Below are 14,912 nucleotides of genomic sequence, written 5' to 3'. Positions count from 1 at the left end.
CAGTGGTTGAGAATCCGCCTGCCGATGCAGGGGAACACGGGTTCGAGCCCTGGCCTGGGAAGATCCCACATGCCGCGGAGCCACAACTAGGCCCGTGAGCCACGATTACTGAGCCTGCGCGTCTGGAGCCTGTGCTCCGCAACAAGAGAGGCCGCGATAGTGAGAGGCCCGCGCATCGCGATGAAGAGTGGCCCCCGCTTGCCGCAACTAGAGAAAGCCCTCGCGCAGAAACGAAGACCCAACACAGCCATAAATAAATAAATAAATAAATAGCGTTCCCTTTAAAAAAATAAAAGAACCTGTTATTTGTGGCATGGAGTTTCATAGTTCAAAGTACATAGTTATTTAAATTATAAATAAGAAAGAAGTTGTGTTTTTCCTTAGCAGGTTAACTCTGCTTGTATGGTGAGTCTATTTTTTTTAAAATTAATTAATTAATTTTTGGCTGCGTTGGGTTTTTGTTGCTGCGCGCGGGCTTTCTCTAGTTGTGGCGAGCGGGGCTACTCCTTGCGGTGCGCGGGCTTCTCATTGCGGTGGCTTCTCTTGTTGCGGAGCACGGGCTCTAGGCTCACGGGCTTCAGTAGTTGTGGCTTGTGGGCTCTAGAGCGCAGGCTCAGTAGTTGTGGCGCACGGGCTTAGTTGCTCTGTGGCATGTGGGATCTTTCTGAACCAGGGCTCGAACCCGTGTCCCTTGCGTTGACAGGCGGATTCTTAACCACTGCGCCACCAGGGAAGTCCAGTGAGTCTATTTTTAAGGTGTAGGGTGAGGTGAAAGAAAACTTGTTTTTTATAATTCATGTAGTTCCTAGGAACCATAAAGTTGTATTTCACTTTGAACTTTTTTTCCCTTAGAAAAAACTTTTTTATTATGGAAAAATTCAACGTATACAGAAGTAGTCAGAAGAATATAATTAGCCTCCATGCACCCGTCAGCCTCAACTGAGTCGTTGGCCAGTTATCTGGCCAATTTGTGTCCTCTCTCTTCCCGCTTAACTGCCTTCCTGGTATTATTTTGAGGCGAATACTAGACATCACATCATTCTTCTATAAATTTTTCAGTATGTATTTTTAAAAGATAAAGACTTTCTTTTTAAAACGTATCTTTAAAACCACTGTTTTATCCAAAAGAAAGTTGGCAGTACTTCCTTGATTATCATAAACAATCCACTTAGTGTTCAGATGTTTGTGTGTATAGTTGTGTCCTTAGGAAGTTCCGACGACAGCTGTCATGGTTTTGCCAGTTTATCTGATTACATAGGAGTATGCGTACTTGTAAAATGAGGCTGTAATTCTCAATTGATAGCTACTGAATTTTTAAAAAATATGTCATTTATTTTAACACTTCAGCTTTTATTTTTATCATGTTTATAAATGCATCTATCTAGTTTACAGCATCAGCTGGTTATGCTAGACTTCTTATAAATTACATGTATAATAACAAATGCGTGACTTGAGAAAATATTTTAGTTTGAAATAATTTTAGACTTATGCTGAAGTTACAGTAGTACAGAGTTCCCATATACTTTTCACCTAGCTTCCCTCAATGATAACATCTGACAACCTAAAAGAATTTTTAGTTGAATTAGGATCTAAAAGTAGGCCCACACATGGTGATTTTTTGATATGTGTTTTAAGTCTCTTTGAATCTGCAATTTCCTTTGCAACTCTTTTTTTTTTTTTTTTTTACCCCTTTGCAATTTATTTCTTGAATATGCTGAATTAAGTTTTAAGAAACAGATTCATCGTGTGTGTTTTATGTTTGTATCTTCATTCAGCATCTTTTTAGCTGTGGTCTTTGATAATTTCTTATCTGTATAATGTGAGTTTTGCATGAATAGTCCTATGATGTAGTAGAAAGACCAAGGTTTGGAGTCAGAAAATCAGAGTTTGAGCCCCTGTCTTCAGTATTTACTAAATAATGGACTTGGTCAGTGGTTTAATTTCTGTGACCCTTAGTTTGCTTATCAAAATAAGACAATATTATTTGGGGAGTTTTTCTGAGTACTCAGTAAGGTTATTTACTGAACGTTTGTTGTACCTGATGATGAAATGTGCTGGGTGGCTACCTGTTCAAAGTAGGAATTGTGTCCTCAAGGAGCTTACAGTAGGGGCCTCCCTGGTGGTCCGGTGGATAAGGGCTTGGGTCTGATCCCTGGTGGGGGAACTGGATCCCCGCGTGCATGCTGCAACTAAGACCCGGCACAGCTAAGTAAATAAATAAGTAATAAAAATAAATAAATGAATAAGTAAATTTTTAGAAAGTTTTCAAAAAGGAGCTTACAATAAAGGAGATGGACATGTAAATGAATAATTAAAATCTGATCAGTGAGGCAGAAAAACATTTTCAAGGTTCAGTGAAAGTGTGATGATGGGAGTGACTGACTCTTTAGATGTCAGAATTTCCTCAGGGGAGGGTTAGGGGGAGTTAAGTTAACAGGGGTTAGGAGGGGTTCTCTGACATAGGGCGTTAGAGGTCTGCGGTGACAAGTGCGACCTTTGACAGGCCGCTGAAATGAGACTGGCCAGCAAGGTGCAAAGGGAGCAATGCCCGAAAAGAACCCTGGGGAGAAGGAGACTGGGGCCACACGTTACATATGAGGGTTTGTAAACTGAAAAGCTATCTGAAATTTCATAGTAATTTATAAATTACTATTAAATTTATAGAAATTTCATAGTAAAAATACAAAAATAATCATCTATTTCAAATGTAATTCAAATATAAGTTTTATCAAATATTCTATTACAGATTTTAAATTGCTACTTAATAGTAACTAATCTGGTCAGAGAAGAAATGGAACTTCTTAGGATGGTTGTTATTATCAAAGGGCACCTTAGTGTATGGCATCGTCTCCTAATGTTTGTAGGGGTATTTGGCTGTTGTACATATAAATTACTGGGCCAAAAGACCTGTTGAACTTCATAAATGTTTGCCCTTCTCTTACCAGATAGCTCCTTACAAAAAAGTCCAGAAAGTTTAGAACTGCTGTGAGCTGTAGCCATATTTTAGGTTAAGGTCTTTAAAAACTCAACTGAAGTAGCCAGTATTAATAATACTTTTCTCAAATTTACTTGGCCAGATGCTCTTTTAATAACGTATCTCCTAGTGCCCACAGAACTTTACTAAATTACACCATTTGTCTGACAGCCAATTGCGGGAGACCTCTGACAGCTTTTCCTGTCTTTCGCAGTGACAAAATGCTGAGCTTCTTCCGCAGAACGCTCGGCCGCCGGTCGATGCGCAGACAGGCCGAGAGGGACCGGCTCCGCGAGGCCCAGCGTGCAGCCACGCACATCCCTGCGGCCGGGGACGCGAGGGCCGTCATCACCTGCCGAGTGTCCCTCCTGGACGGGACCGATGTCAGCGTGGACTTGCCGGTACGGTTTGCTGACTTGCACGTTCGTGCTGAGGTCACGTGCTTCTCTGGAGCTGCGGGGAGGGGCGGGGGATCAGGTCACGTGGGCAGGTGGGACCCGCGCGCGCCGCACGGGTGCGTGGATCAGGTGGCCTTCGATAGCGGGAGCGCTGGGACTTCTCTGGAGTTAGTGGCACTTCACTGGAACTTTCGGATGTTAGGGCGGTTGCTGGTGTGAGTCTTACGTGTGCGTGTTTGTGTGTTCTCCACGGTGGCAGCACGCCCTGTGCTTCCCGGGCCTTCCTCACAGTCCTTGTTGAGCAGTTATTAAAGCGGTGAGAATCTTTGGGGACGATGACGATACTTACATGGATACCGTAAGACGTTTAGTTCTCTGTATTTTTTTGTAGTTTTCAGAACACTCCTCACTTTCCTCAAAACAAATACTTCCTGCCCACTTCGGTGTGCTTGTAGACGTTTTAATGGAACGAAGTGAGGAAAAGGACTTCGTTCATACCCCTCAGCTCTGGCTGCCCATCTCTTTGTTCCCAAAGTAGTTTGCAGGGTAGGTTTTCCATACACTGTGATCTTTATTTCAAGGTTGGATGTTGTAATTATATTCACATTTTGGGGAGATTTCTTTTGCAGTTATGAATAATCATAACTCACAGTGTGAAACAATCCAGTATATCTGAAAGGAGTTAACTTATTCCTTGCAGGTCTCTTTTTTTGAGGGGAGGGGAGGTAGCTCTATGGGGGGTGTGGAGCTTCTTTCTGAGCTGTTTGCTAAAACCAAATCTCTTTCTCATGTCTTTGCCCTGTATTAAAAGGTTTACGTGACTAAGCTGTAAAATGTGCAATTTGAGGTGTCACTGAATGTTCCACAGTGTCTTCCCGCCCTACAGACTCCTTTTAGTGCGCATTCATTCACGCAAAATGCAATTAAGGAACACTTAGTGCGAAGCGGTAGCCTGGGTGCTGCAGTGGTGCATGGTCGGACGAGCCGTGGACGGCCTTAGACTCGCAGAGTGAGAGATGAAGGGACTGGGTAGTTTGTTTAAACAAATATTCTGATTAACTGAGTAATTTAGAATGTACTACTAGGTATGTACATTTTACGTTTTCAAAATAATGGAATATATAAAATTAAGACAGGATATCTTGAAGTGTTTTGAAGTCATCATTTTGAGTATTTATTATATTTGTACATTAGACTGGGCATTTTCAGGGTTTTTGATTCTGAAAGACTTTAATGCATTTAAAATTTCTTCCTGTAAGGGCTTCTTGAGGGTTTGTTTGTCTGATGTTCCAACATGTGCTCCTTTGTGAGGGTAGTTTTCATATTCGTTTATTTGATAAGTATCTCAAGAGTTCTGTGTACTAGTCCACTGAAATATGCTTAGGTATGTGGTGAAAATGTTGAGACTGCTGTGTAGGAGAGTGGAAGGAAGTTTCTCATTACCTAATGTTGGAAGTATGAAGTCTCGAGGGTGTTGATGGAGAAGCTGACACCAGGAAGGTAGAATAAATGGCTAGTGACTGGTTTAGAATGCTTTCCCTTGCTTGGTGCGCTCAGTGAGGGCGCGTGTGATACTCCATCAGGCCAGAAATGTTAGCCCGCCTTGCGCGCACACAGCTGCAGCGAAAAAGCCAGGAGTTTTACGTTTGTCTCTGTGCAACCAGAGCGGTCGCCTTTTCAGCTCCGCAGGGGAAATCCTCGAGTTAATAAGCTAACTCTGGATGCTTACGTGGATATAAAATGGGCATTGCCCTCCCAGCTAAACTGCCTTACTAAAGAAAATGGCCAGAAGAATAGTAATTTCTGGGAAGAAAAGGTTTTCTCTCTTTCTTTAATTTTTTAATACAAACTTATTTATTTATTTTTGGCTGCGTTGGGTCTTTGTTGCTGCACATGGGCTTTCTCTAGTTGCAGCAAGCGAGGGCTACTCTTTGTTGCGGTGCACGGGCTTCTCATTGTGGTGGCTTCTCTTGTTGCGGAGCACGGGCTCTAGGCACACGGGCTCAGTAGTTGTGGCACATGGGCTCAGTAGTTGTGGCTCACGGGCTCTAGAGCACAGGCTCAGTAGTTGTGGCGCACGGCCTTAGTTGCTCCGGGGCATGTGGGATCTTCCCGGACCAGGGCTCGAACCCGTGTCCCCTGCATTGGCAGGCAGATTCTTAACCACTGCACCACCAGGGAAGTCCAGGTTTTCCCTTTTTTTGATTTAGCTTCTCAGCCAGTCTAGTATGACTCTGAAAGAAGATTTAGAGTTGACCTTAGAAATTGAATGAAGCACATACTTATTTCCCATTGGGTTTCGCATCAGTATTGATCATAGCAAGCAGCGTGGAACTCAGATGATTGTCCAGGCAATATGCAAGGGATTATCTGCAGAGAAATCTAGATCTATATACTTCAAATTAATGTATACTTAGTAGTAATAGTCATTTTCTTTCTTCGGTGCTCCTTTCCTCTCAAGATTGGGGGAGGAATTTAAATACCTTCTACTTCCTTTTTTTTAAGGAATTAACGTAGTGAGAGTGCCTTTCAGTAAATGATAAAGGCAAGGCATCAGATAGAAATGTCTGATTATCTGGTTTTTAAACTTTCTCTTTGGGAATGCCATAGTAACTCCCTTGATTTATGAGCTTAGTATTGTTTAGTAAATAGCCTGTCTTGTAAAACTCTGCGTCTCCTAAGTTTTCAATTAATGGGAAATATTTGATTAACCATTAGATAATAATTTTTATATATCCTCTTTGCTGATACAGATGCTGAAATCTTTAAATTATATAGACCATTGTATCTTAAAATAACTGAAAAAACATCCTGTGTTCACGAATTGTAAGACTTAACATTGTTGAGATGGCAATATACCCAAAACTGATTTACAGATTCAACATAATCCCCACCAGAATATCAGCTGATTTATTTGTGGAAATTGACAAGCTGATTTTCAAATTCATATGGAATTGCAAGGGACCCAGAATAGCCAAAACAATATTTGAAAAAGAACAAAGTCGTAGGACTCACATTTCCCAGTTTTAAGACTTAACTGTAAAGCAATAGTAATCTAGATGGTGTGCTTTGCTGGCGCAAGGACCAATGGAACAGAATAGAGAACCCAGAAATAAACCCACACATCTATGGTCAGTTGATTTTTGACAGGGTGCCAGAGCCATTCGATGAGGGAAAGAATGGTCTTTTCAACAAGCGGTGCTAGAACTGAGTAGCCACATGCAAAAGAATGAAGTTGGACCCTTAACTCCTACATATACAAAAATTAACTAAAAATGGATCAAAGTCCTGAACATAAGACTATAATACTCTTAGAAGAAAATTCAGGGATAAATCTTCATGACCTTGGATTTGATACCAGTTTCTTGGATATGACACCAAAAACATGAACAACAAAAGAATAAATAAATTGAACTTAATCAAAATTATAACCTTTGTGCCTCAGAGGACACCATCAAGGGAGTGAAAAGACTCTCACAGAATGAGAGGAAGTATTTGAAAATTATATATCTGATAAGTAACTAGAACATGTGAAAAATTGTTAGAACCCAACAGTAAAAAGACAAATAACCCAATTTAAAAATGGGCAAAGGATCTGAATAGACATTCCTCCAAATAGGATATGCAAATGACCAACAAGCACATGAAATGCTTGACATCATTAGTTGTCAGAGAAATGCAAATAAAAAACATGAGATACTACTTCACACCAACTAGGAAGGCTAAAATAAAAATGCCAGGTAATATCAAGTGTTGGTGAGGATGTGGAGAAATCTGAACCCTCTTACATGTTTTAGCAGGAATGTTAAGGTGGTCCAGCTGCTGCTCTGGAAAACAGTCTGGCAGTTCCTCAAATGATTAAACATAGTTACCATGTGATCTGGCAGTTCCACTTCTAGGTACATGCCCAAGAGAATTGGAAACACGTTTACACAAAAACTTGTGCACAGGTGTCCATAGCAGCATCATTCTGAATAGCCAGAAGGTAGAAGCAGCCCAGACAGGTAAGTGTCAGCAGATGAATGGATAAATAAAATGTGTTATATTTGTATAATGGAATACTATCAGTACTTGACCGTAAAGGAAATGGTACTGATACATGCTACATGGATGAACTTTGAAAACATTATGCTAGGTGAAAGAAACCAGCCACAAAAGGCCATATATTATGTGATTCCGTTCGCATGAAAGTCCAGAATAGAGAAATCCAAAGGGGGAAAAAAAAAGCACATTAGAGGTTGCTTAGGACAGATGGGTAGGGACAGAGAGGATGGTGTGAAGGGTGGTTGGGGCCAGTAGCTAAAGGATATGAGGTTTCTTTTTGAGGCAATGAAGATTTTCAAAAAGTAGTTGTGGGGATGGTTGTATATATCTGTGAATATACCTTTGAATTATATACTTTTAATGGGTGAGTGGTGTGGTGTGTGATTTATATCTCAGAGCTGTTTAAGAATGCATGGATTTTTGTATACTTGTGTTTTATTCCACTTAAAGTTTTTTTAGTCGTTAAGAAACATGATAAAAGTGACATACAGCTTTGATTTAAAGGTGATATGCTTGATTCATTACAGGGAAAAAAGTAAGAGACTACAGTAATAAAGGCACAAGATGATGGGGCTGCAGAATAACTGTGGCTGTAAGTTTGCAGTGGAAGGAATGCTTTGTACATGGATATGGGGGTGGAGAATGTAGATTAGAAATGAGTAAAGTATAATTCTCACTCTGGTGTAGAGGGTAATGTTGGTTGTGTGGAAGATCAGGAGAGGGTAGTCGGCTGTCATGCAGAGAAGGGGTAAAGGGATGAAGTGGGAAAAAGAGCTTCAGTGGGATGTGTTTGGAAGCCATATTTCAGAAGGTTTAAGGGGATTATTAGGGACAATCTTATATTTTTGGGGTCTCTTATAGTCCCTTGTACCCAGTGGGTGCTTAATAAATATTGTTTAGTTGTCTGAGGGAGTGCATGAAGGGAAAACGGGGGATTGACACGTGAGAATTGGCAAGGAAGAAAGAAAATAGCACAGCAGCTAGAGCATGGCTGGATAGGGGAGATCTGAGTTTGTCGAAATGGTTTTACATGCACAGGTAGAAATGATAGGAACGTTCTAGGAGGAATACCATCTTATGCTGAGAAAGATAGAAGACTGATGGGAAGATGCTCTCTTGATGGTCTTAATCTTCCACAAAAGAGGTTATGAAGTGAGGACTGTGTCTGAATGAGGTGGTGACCTAGAGGAATTTGTTAGGAAAGAAAAGAATATAAATAGCAAGCACTAGTCTAGATTTAACTGAAACAAGAAACTGTAGTTTGCCAGAGCTGTGTGGATCTTTGTTTCACTTCTTGTTTTCTGCTTGGTTCGTATTCAGTAGCTGCAAGATGAGAGGGTGTATGAAAATGAGTAGGAGGTCGACCCTGGGATCAGGGATTTCACATCCCTATTCTACACACTGTGGCCACACTGGACCGTCTTACTCTTTGCCCAGACATGGTAGACTATTTTACAACTCTGTGCCTTTGCATAGGGTTTATACTAACTGGAATTATAGGTACAGAGTAGCACAGGAAGGAGGGTTCAGGGTCTGGCTTTTTTGGAAGGTAACATAGATGTACTCATTCTTGAAGTCAGAGTTCACTGGAGACCTAAAGGACGTTCTGAGCAGAAAGAACTGCATTTTGCTAAGGCTCAGAGGTATGACTTACTAGGGAAATTGTAAGCAGGTGAAAATGCTGGAGTGACAGGAGATGAGGCTGTAAGAGTGAGCAAGGAACAGTAGGAAAGACTGTTCATGCCCTGGAATTCGCACTTTAATCTGTAGAGGAAGAGGAATAATTTTTTAAGGATGAGAGTGACATTCTGTTTTGCAGTTTTAGGAAGAATCACATTGGCAGCTTCTGCCACTTTGTCTTCTAACTCTTGCCTGCCTCTAGTCTGTCTCTGTCCTCAACCCCACCATAGACTGTCAAGACTTCATATCTTCCTTCATTTTGTTTTTACCTAAAGTGGCAGAGTTGTATCAACCCTGGTTCCAGGCCCAATTTCAGACATAAATTCCTCTGAAGGCTTTACTAGTTTTAAGCAGACTTAACTCACCCTCATTTCCTTAGCATTTTGTCGATACTGCAAGGATAACACTCATATTGATTGTGTTTAAACTAGTTGTGTATGATTTTATTCTTAGTAAGGACCTTGTGATTGCTTGAGGACAAGAAGTAAACACATATTCATCTATATACCTCTAGCAGCTAATGCATAATAGGTGTCATCCAGTAATTGTTGAATAGAATTAAATGATACATTATGTCAAAAACGTTATTTCCTGTGAATTTTTAAGTGCGTAATGAAATGAAAAACCCTTAAGAGAGTATGGAATGGGAAAGAAACAAAAACACTAATTCAAAAAGACACGTGCACCCCAGTGTTCATAGCAGCACAATTTACAATAGCCAAGACATGGAAGCAACCCAAGTGTCCATCAACAGATGAATGGGTAAAGAAGATGTGGTACATATGTACAGTGGAATACCACTCAGCCCTAAAGAGGATGAAATTTTGCCCTTTGCAACAACACAGATGGACTTGAAGGGTGTTATGCTAAGTGAAATAAGTCAGAGACAGACAAATACTGTATGATAATCACTTATATGTGGAATCTAAAAAATAAAACGAACTACTGAATACAACAAAAAAGAAGCAGACTCACAGATATAAAGAACAAACTAGTGGTTACCAGTGGGGAGAGGGAAAAAGAGAGGGGCAAGTTAGGGGGAGGGGATTAAGAGGTACAAGTGACTGTATAAAATGAATAAGCTACAAGGATATATTGTACAGCACAGGGAATACAGCCAATATTTTATAGTAAGTATAGAGTATAACCTTTAAAAATTGTGAATCACTATATTGTACACCTGTAACATATAATATTGTACATCAACTATACTTCAATAAAAAATTTTTTTAGAGACAATTTTTTTTAATTTATTTATTTTTGGCTGCATTGGGTCTTCGTTGCTGCGTGCAGGCTTCTCCTTGCAGTGGCTTCCCTTGTAGCAGAGCACGGGTTCTAGGCACGCGGGCTTCAGTAGTTGTGGCGTGTGGGCTCAGTAGTTGTGGCTCGCAGGCTCTAGAGTGCAGGCTCAGTAGTTGTGGCGCACGGGCTTAGTTGCTCCACGGCATGTGGGATCTTCCGGGATCAGGGCTTGAACTCATGTCCCCTGCGTTGGCAGGCGGATTCTTAACCACTGCACCACCAGGGAAGTCTGTAGAGACAATATTAAAAACAAGAAAAAAGTATTTACTTATTGTCTGAGACTTATTTTCGTGAAAACAGTATAGTTCTTTTTCATGCTGACTGGACTCCAGATGAAAGTTTTTAAAATATTCATGCTATCCCTGAATTTCAAATTAAGATGTTTTGGGAGATTCTCATTTTGAGATTGTCAGATTTCTGTTAGTTTGAGCATTATTAACATCAGGAACCTGCAAATACCTTGTGTTCACTATTGGTTGGCCTATAATTAGTCTCTATTAAGGAGTCAATACATACCCTTGAAAAGATTTTTATTCTGAGGAGGCAGCTACCCAGCTGGCAGAAGCCCATTCTCTCTTTTCTCAAAACACAACTCCCATGTTTCAAGAAGCTGGCAGATGATGCTTTGGCAGAATAAAGATGAGGATGAGAGCCGAATAAGGGAGCCAGGCTTCCCTTTGGTCTTTGAAGCAAATACAGAATGTTGATGGAATCTGAAATTGGTTCTAGAAATGCACTTTAGAATGAAGGTAATGGAAGCATGTAACTTTAGTACCAGATAAGTAAATATTTCTGTGACTTCCTGCTGTAATTTAGAAATATTTTGTGTTCCTTTTAGGATCATTGCCATTTGCAAATTTTTGGCGTAATTGCTATTTTCTATTTAAGTTTGTTAGCACTGCTCTGGGGCTTAGTTATTGTAAGTATGATTTAAAATCAAAAGCTTTCTTTGTCATTTCCAGTAACAACTGTCTCTTCCCTTCCTTTGTCCATATTTCTCTTTTCCATCATGTTAGTGGAAAAAATATGTTCAAATGTTTGAATTCAGGTCTTAATCTTTACCTCCATTGTTGTCTTGATATTTGGTATCTGCCCCCTGACTGTGTCCTCAAGAATAAATCATGACAGCACTCCCCAAAGTTCTCTACCTCTAGAAGTCCTCACTCCTAACATTTCTTTTCTTAATTTTATTTATTTTATTTTTGGCTGCATTGGGTCTTCGTTTCTGTGCATGGGCTTTTCTTTGGTTGCGGCGAGCGGGGGCTACTCTTCGTTGCGATGCACGGGCTTCTCATTGTGGTGGCTTCTCTTGTTGTGGAGCACGGGCTCTAGGCGCGTGGGCTTCAGTAGTTGTGGCATGTGGGCTCAGTAGTTGTGGCTCATGGGCTCTAGAGCGCAGGCTCAGTAGTTGTGGCACACGGGCTTAGTTGCTCCTCAGCCAGGGATCAAACCCATGTCCCCTGCATTGGCGGGCAGATTCTCAACCACTGCACCACCAGGGAAGTGCTTTTTTTTTGATATGAACCTTTTTTTTTTTTAAAGTCTTTATTGAATTTGTTACAGTATTGCTTCTGTTTTATGTTTTGGTTTTTCGGCCCTGAGGCATGTAGGATCTTAGCTCCCTGACCAGGGATCAAACTCGCACCCGCTGCATTGGAAGGCAAAGTCTTATCCACTGGATCGCCAGGGAAGTCCCTTAAAATTTCTTTACCTGACTGAATTCCCTACCCCTCTTCCATCAAACTTTCAGGGAGTGATACATTATAATGAAAGGAGTGTATCTAGTGTTCCTTTCCCCTTCCCTTTGGAATGGGAGTGAATCACAGACCTGAAAAGTTGTTTGTTGAATGGGAAGTGATTGACTATGGTTTTCTGATTCTTGGGCCTCTCCTCTAGGACTCACCTACACCCCCACTAATTTCTCAGAGCTAAATGGAGCTGATACAGACTAGGGTTGAGCTCTTTCTGTTGTTACACATAATCCAGAGAAGCTTATTCATCTTAATGAATATAGCAAAATAAGGAGACAAATTTAAAATAAAGGACAAATTAGTGAGTGGGAAGATCATATTTAGGAACTCTTCTCATAGGAGGAAAGAAAGTACAAAATAGGAAGCATAAGAGAAAAGTTAAGAAATGGAAGATAAGTCTCTATTCCCCTAAGATTAGGAACAAGACAAGGATGCCTGCTTTCAGCACTATTATTCAACATAGTATTGGAAGTTCTAGCCAGAGCAGTTAGGCAGAAAAAAGAAATGATAGGCATCCAAATTCTAAGGGAAAAAGTAAAATTATTTCTGTTCAAGATGACTTGATCTTATAAGTAGGAAACCCTAAAGATTCCACAGTAAAACTATTAGAGCTAATAAAAGAATTCAGAAACGTTGCAGGATACAAGATCAGCCAACAAGAATCAAGTGCACGTCTATACACTAGTAGTGAGCAATCCAAAAATGAAATTAAGACAATAATTCCTTTACTATAGCATCAAGGAGAATAAAATACTTAGGAATAAGTTTAACCAAGGAGGCAAAAAACGTGTACACTGAAAACTACAAAACGTTACTGAAATGAAAGAATATCTAAAGAAAAGATAACCCATGTTCATGGATTGAAAGATTAATATTGTTAAGAGGACAGTACTACCCAAAGTGATCTGTAGATTCAGTGCACTCCATATCAAAATTCTAAGAATATTTTTTGCACACATAGGAGGGACCATCCTAAAATTCATATGGAATCTCATGGGACTCCAAATAGCCAGAACAGTCTTGAAAAAGAAGGAAAAGGTTGAGCTTGCATGTCCTGATTTGAAAACTTACTACCAAGCTATAGTAATGAAAACAGTGTGGTTCTAGCATACAGACAGACATGCAGACCAATGGAACAGAATGGCGAGTCTAGAAATAAACCTTCGAATACATGGTCAAATGATCTTCTGCAGAGGTGCTAACACCATTCAATGAGGGAAGAGTCTTTTCAACAAATGGTGCTGGGAAAATTGAATATCCACATGCAAAAAATGAAGTTGGATTGTTATGTTACACCATATACAAACATTAACTCAAAATGGATCAAAGACGACTGTGGTATTGTGATTTATAATAAATATATATTTGATCCTTGTCGTGTTTCTGGCACAGAGCTCCTAAAGCCCTTGGAATTTCCTAAGTCAGGAGAGCCCTGAAAGTGTTTTTGTTATGTTAACAAAGCCCCTAGGTAGCCCACTGATAGGGACTGGTTGACTGGGGGACTCACCATGTGATTAGGAGGTTGGAAGCTGGTACCCCCGCCCCCACCCCAGCTGGGAGGGAAGAGGGGCCAGAGATTGAGTTCAGTCCCCAGTGGCCAGTGATTTAATCGGTCATGCCTATTTAATGAGGCTTCCATAAAGACCCAGAAGGACAGGTTTGGAGAGCTTCTGGGTTGGTGAACCAGAACGCTTCCACGTGCTGGGTCCCAAACTCCACTGGGACAGAAGCTCTTGTGTTTGGGACCTCGCCCTGTGTATCTCCTCATCTGGCTGTTAATTTGTATCTGCTGATATCCTTTGTAATAAACTGTTAATCTAATGAGTAAACTGATTTCCTGAGTTCTGTGAACTGTTGTAGCAAGTTCATTGAAGCCAAGGAGGGGGTCATGAGAAGCTGTTTAATAGCCAGTTGGTCAGACACACCCATAGCAACCTGGACCTGCGATTGGCATCGGAAGTGGGAGCAGTCTTGTGGGACTGAGCTCGTAACCGGTGGAGTCTGATGCTGTCTCCAGGGAGACAGGGTGAGAATTGAGTTTGTCTGACACGCAGTCAGTCTCCTTGGAGAACTGAGTTAATTGCTTGGTTGTGAGGAAGACACGGACACATCCGAGTGGGTGTAGAATCAGAATGACAAAATTTTAAGTGTGAGAGCTAAAACTATGAAACTCTTAGAAGAAAACATAGGGGAAAATCTTCATGACATTAGATCTGGCAGTGTTTTTTTGGATATGACAATAAAATGATAAAATGTAGGCAGCACAAGAAAAAATAAGTTGGACTTCATCAAAATTAAAAACTTTCGTGCATTAAAGGATACTCACTATCAAGAGAGTAAAAAGACAACCCACAGAATGGGAGAAAATATTTGCAAATTGTGTATCTGATAATGGATTAATATAGAGAATATATAAAGAACTCCTACAACTCAACAACAAAAAAGCAAGTCAAATCAAAAATAGGAAAAGGACTTGAATAAATATTTCTCCAAAGAAGATATGCAAATGGCCAGTAAGTACATGAAAGTATGCTTAACATCACTAGGCATTAGGGAAATGCAAATCAAAACCACATGAGATACCCTTTTACACCCATTAGGTTGGCTGTTACCAACACAAAAAAAGAAAATCCAGAAAATAACAAGTGTTGGTGAGGATGTGGAAAAAGTGGAACCCTGTTCATTGCTGGTAGGAATGTAAAATGGTGCAGGTACTACGGAAAACTGTTCGGCGGTTTCTCAAAAAGTTAAACATGGAATTAC

At 40.5% G+C, this 14,912-nt stretch overlaps 1 protein-coding gene across 2 annotated transcripts in view; it reads left to right on the top strand.

Moving 5' to 3' along the window:
* Positions 1 to 14,912, top strand: part of EPB41L5 (erythrocyte membrane protein band 4.1 like 5) — a 141,982-nt gene that overhangs the window by 2,578 nt on the left and 124,492 nt on the right. For both annotated transcript variants that reach the window (XM_068545386.1, XM_068545385.1), the window contains exon 2: positions 3,189 to 3,375. In XM_068545386.1, the coding sequence (XP_068401487.1) occupies positions 3,196 to 3,375 (180 nt within the window). In that variant the 5' untranslated portion in view covers positions 3,189 to 3,195. The remainder of the gene's footprint in view (positions 1 to 3,188; positions 3,376 to 14,912) is intronic.

Source organism: Eschrichtius robustus, chromosome 5, assembly GCF_028021215.1.
Source record: "Eschrichtius robustus isolate mEscRob2 chromosome 5, mEscRob2.pri, whole genome shotgun sequence".
NCBI classification, from domain to species: domain Eukaryota; kingdom Metazoa; phylum Chordata; class Mammalia; order Artiodactyla; family Eschrichtiidae; genus Eschrichtius; species Eschrichtius robustus.
This window is presented reverse-complemented; position numbering and strand designations above follow the sequence as displayed.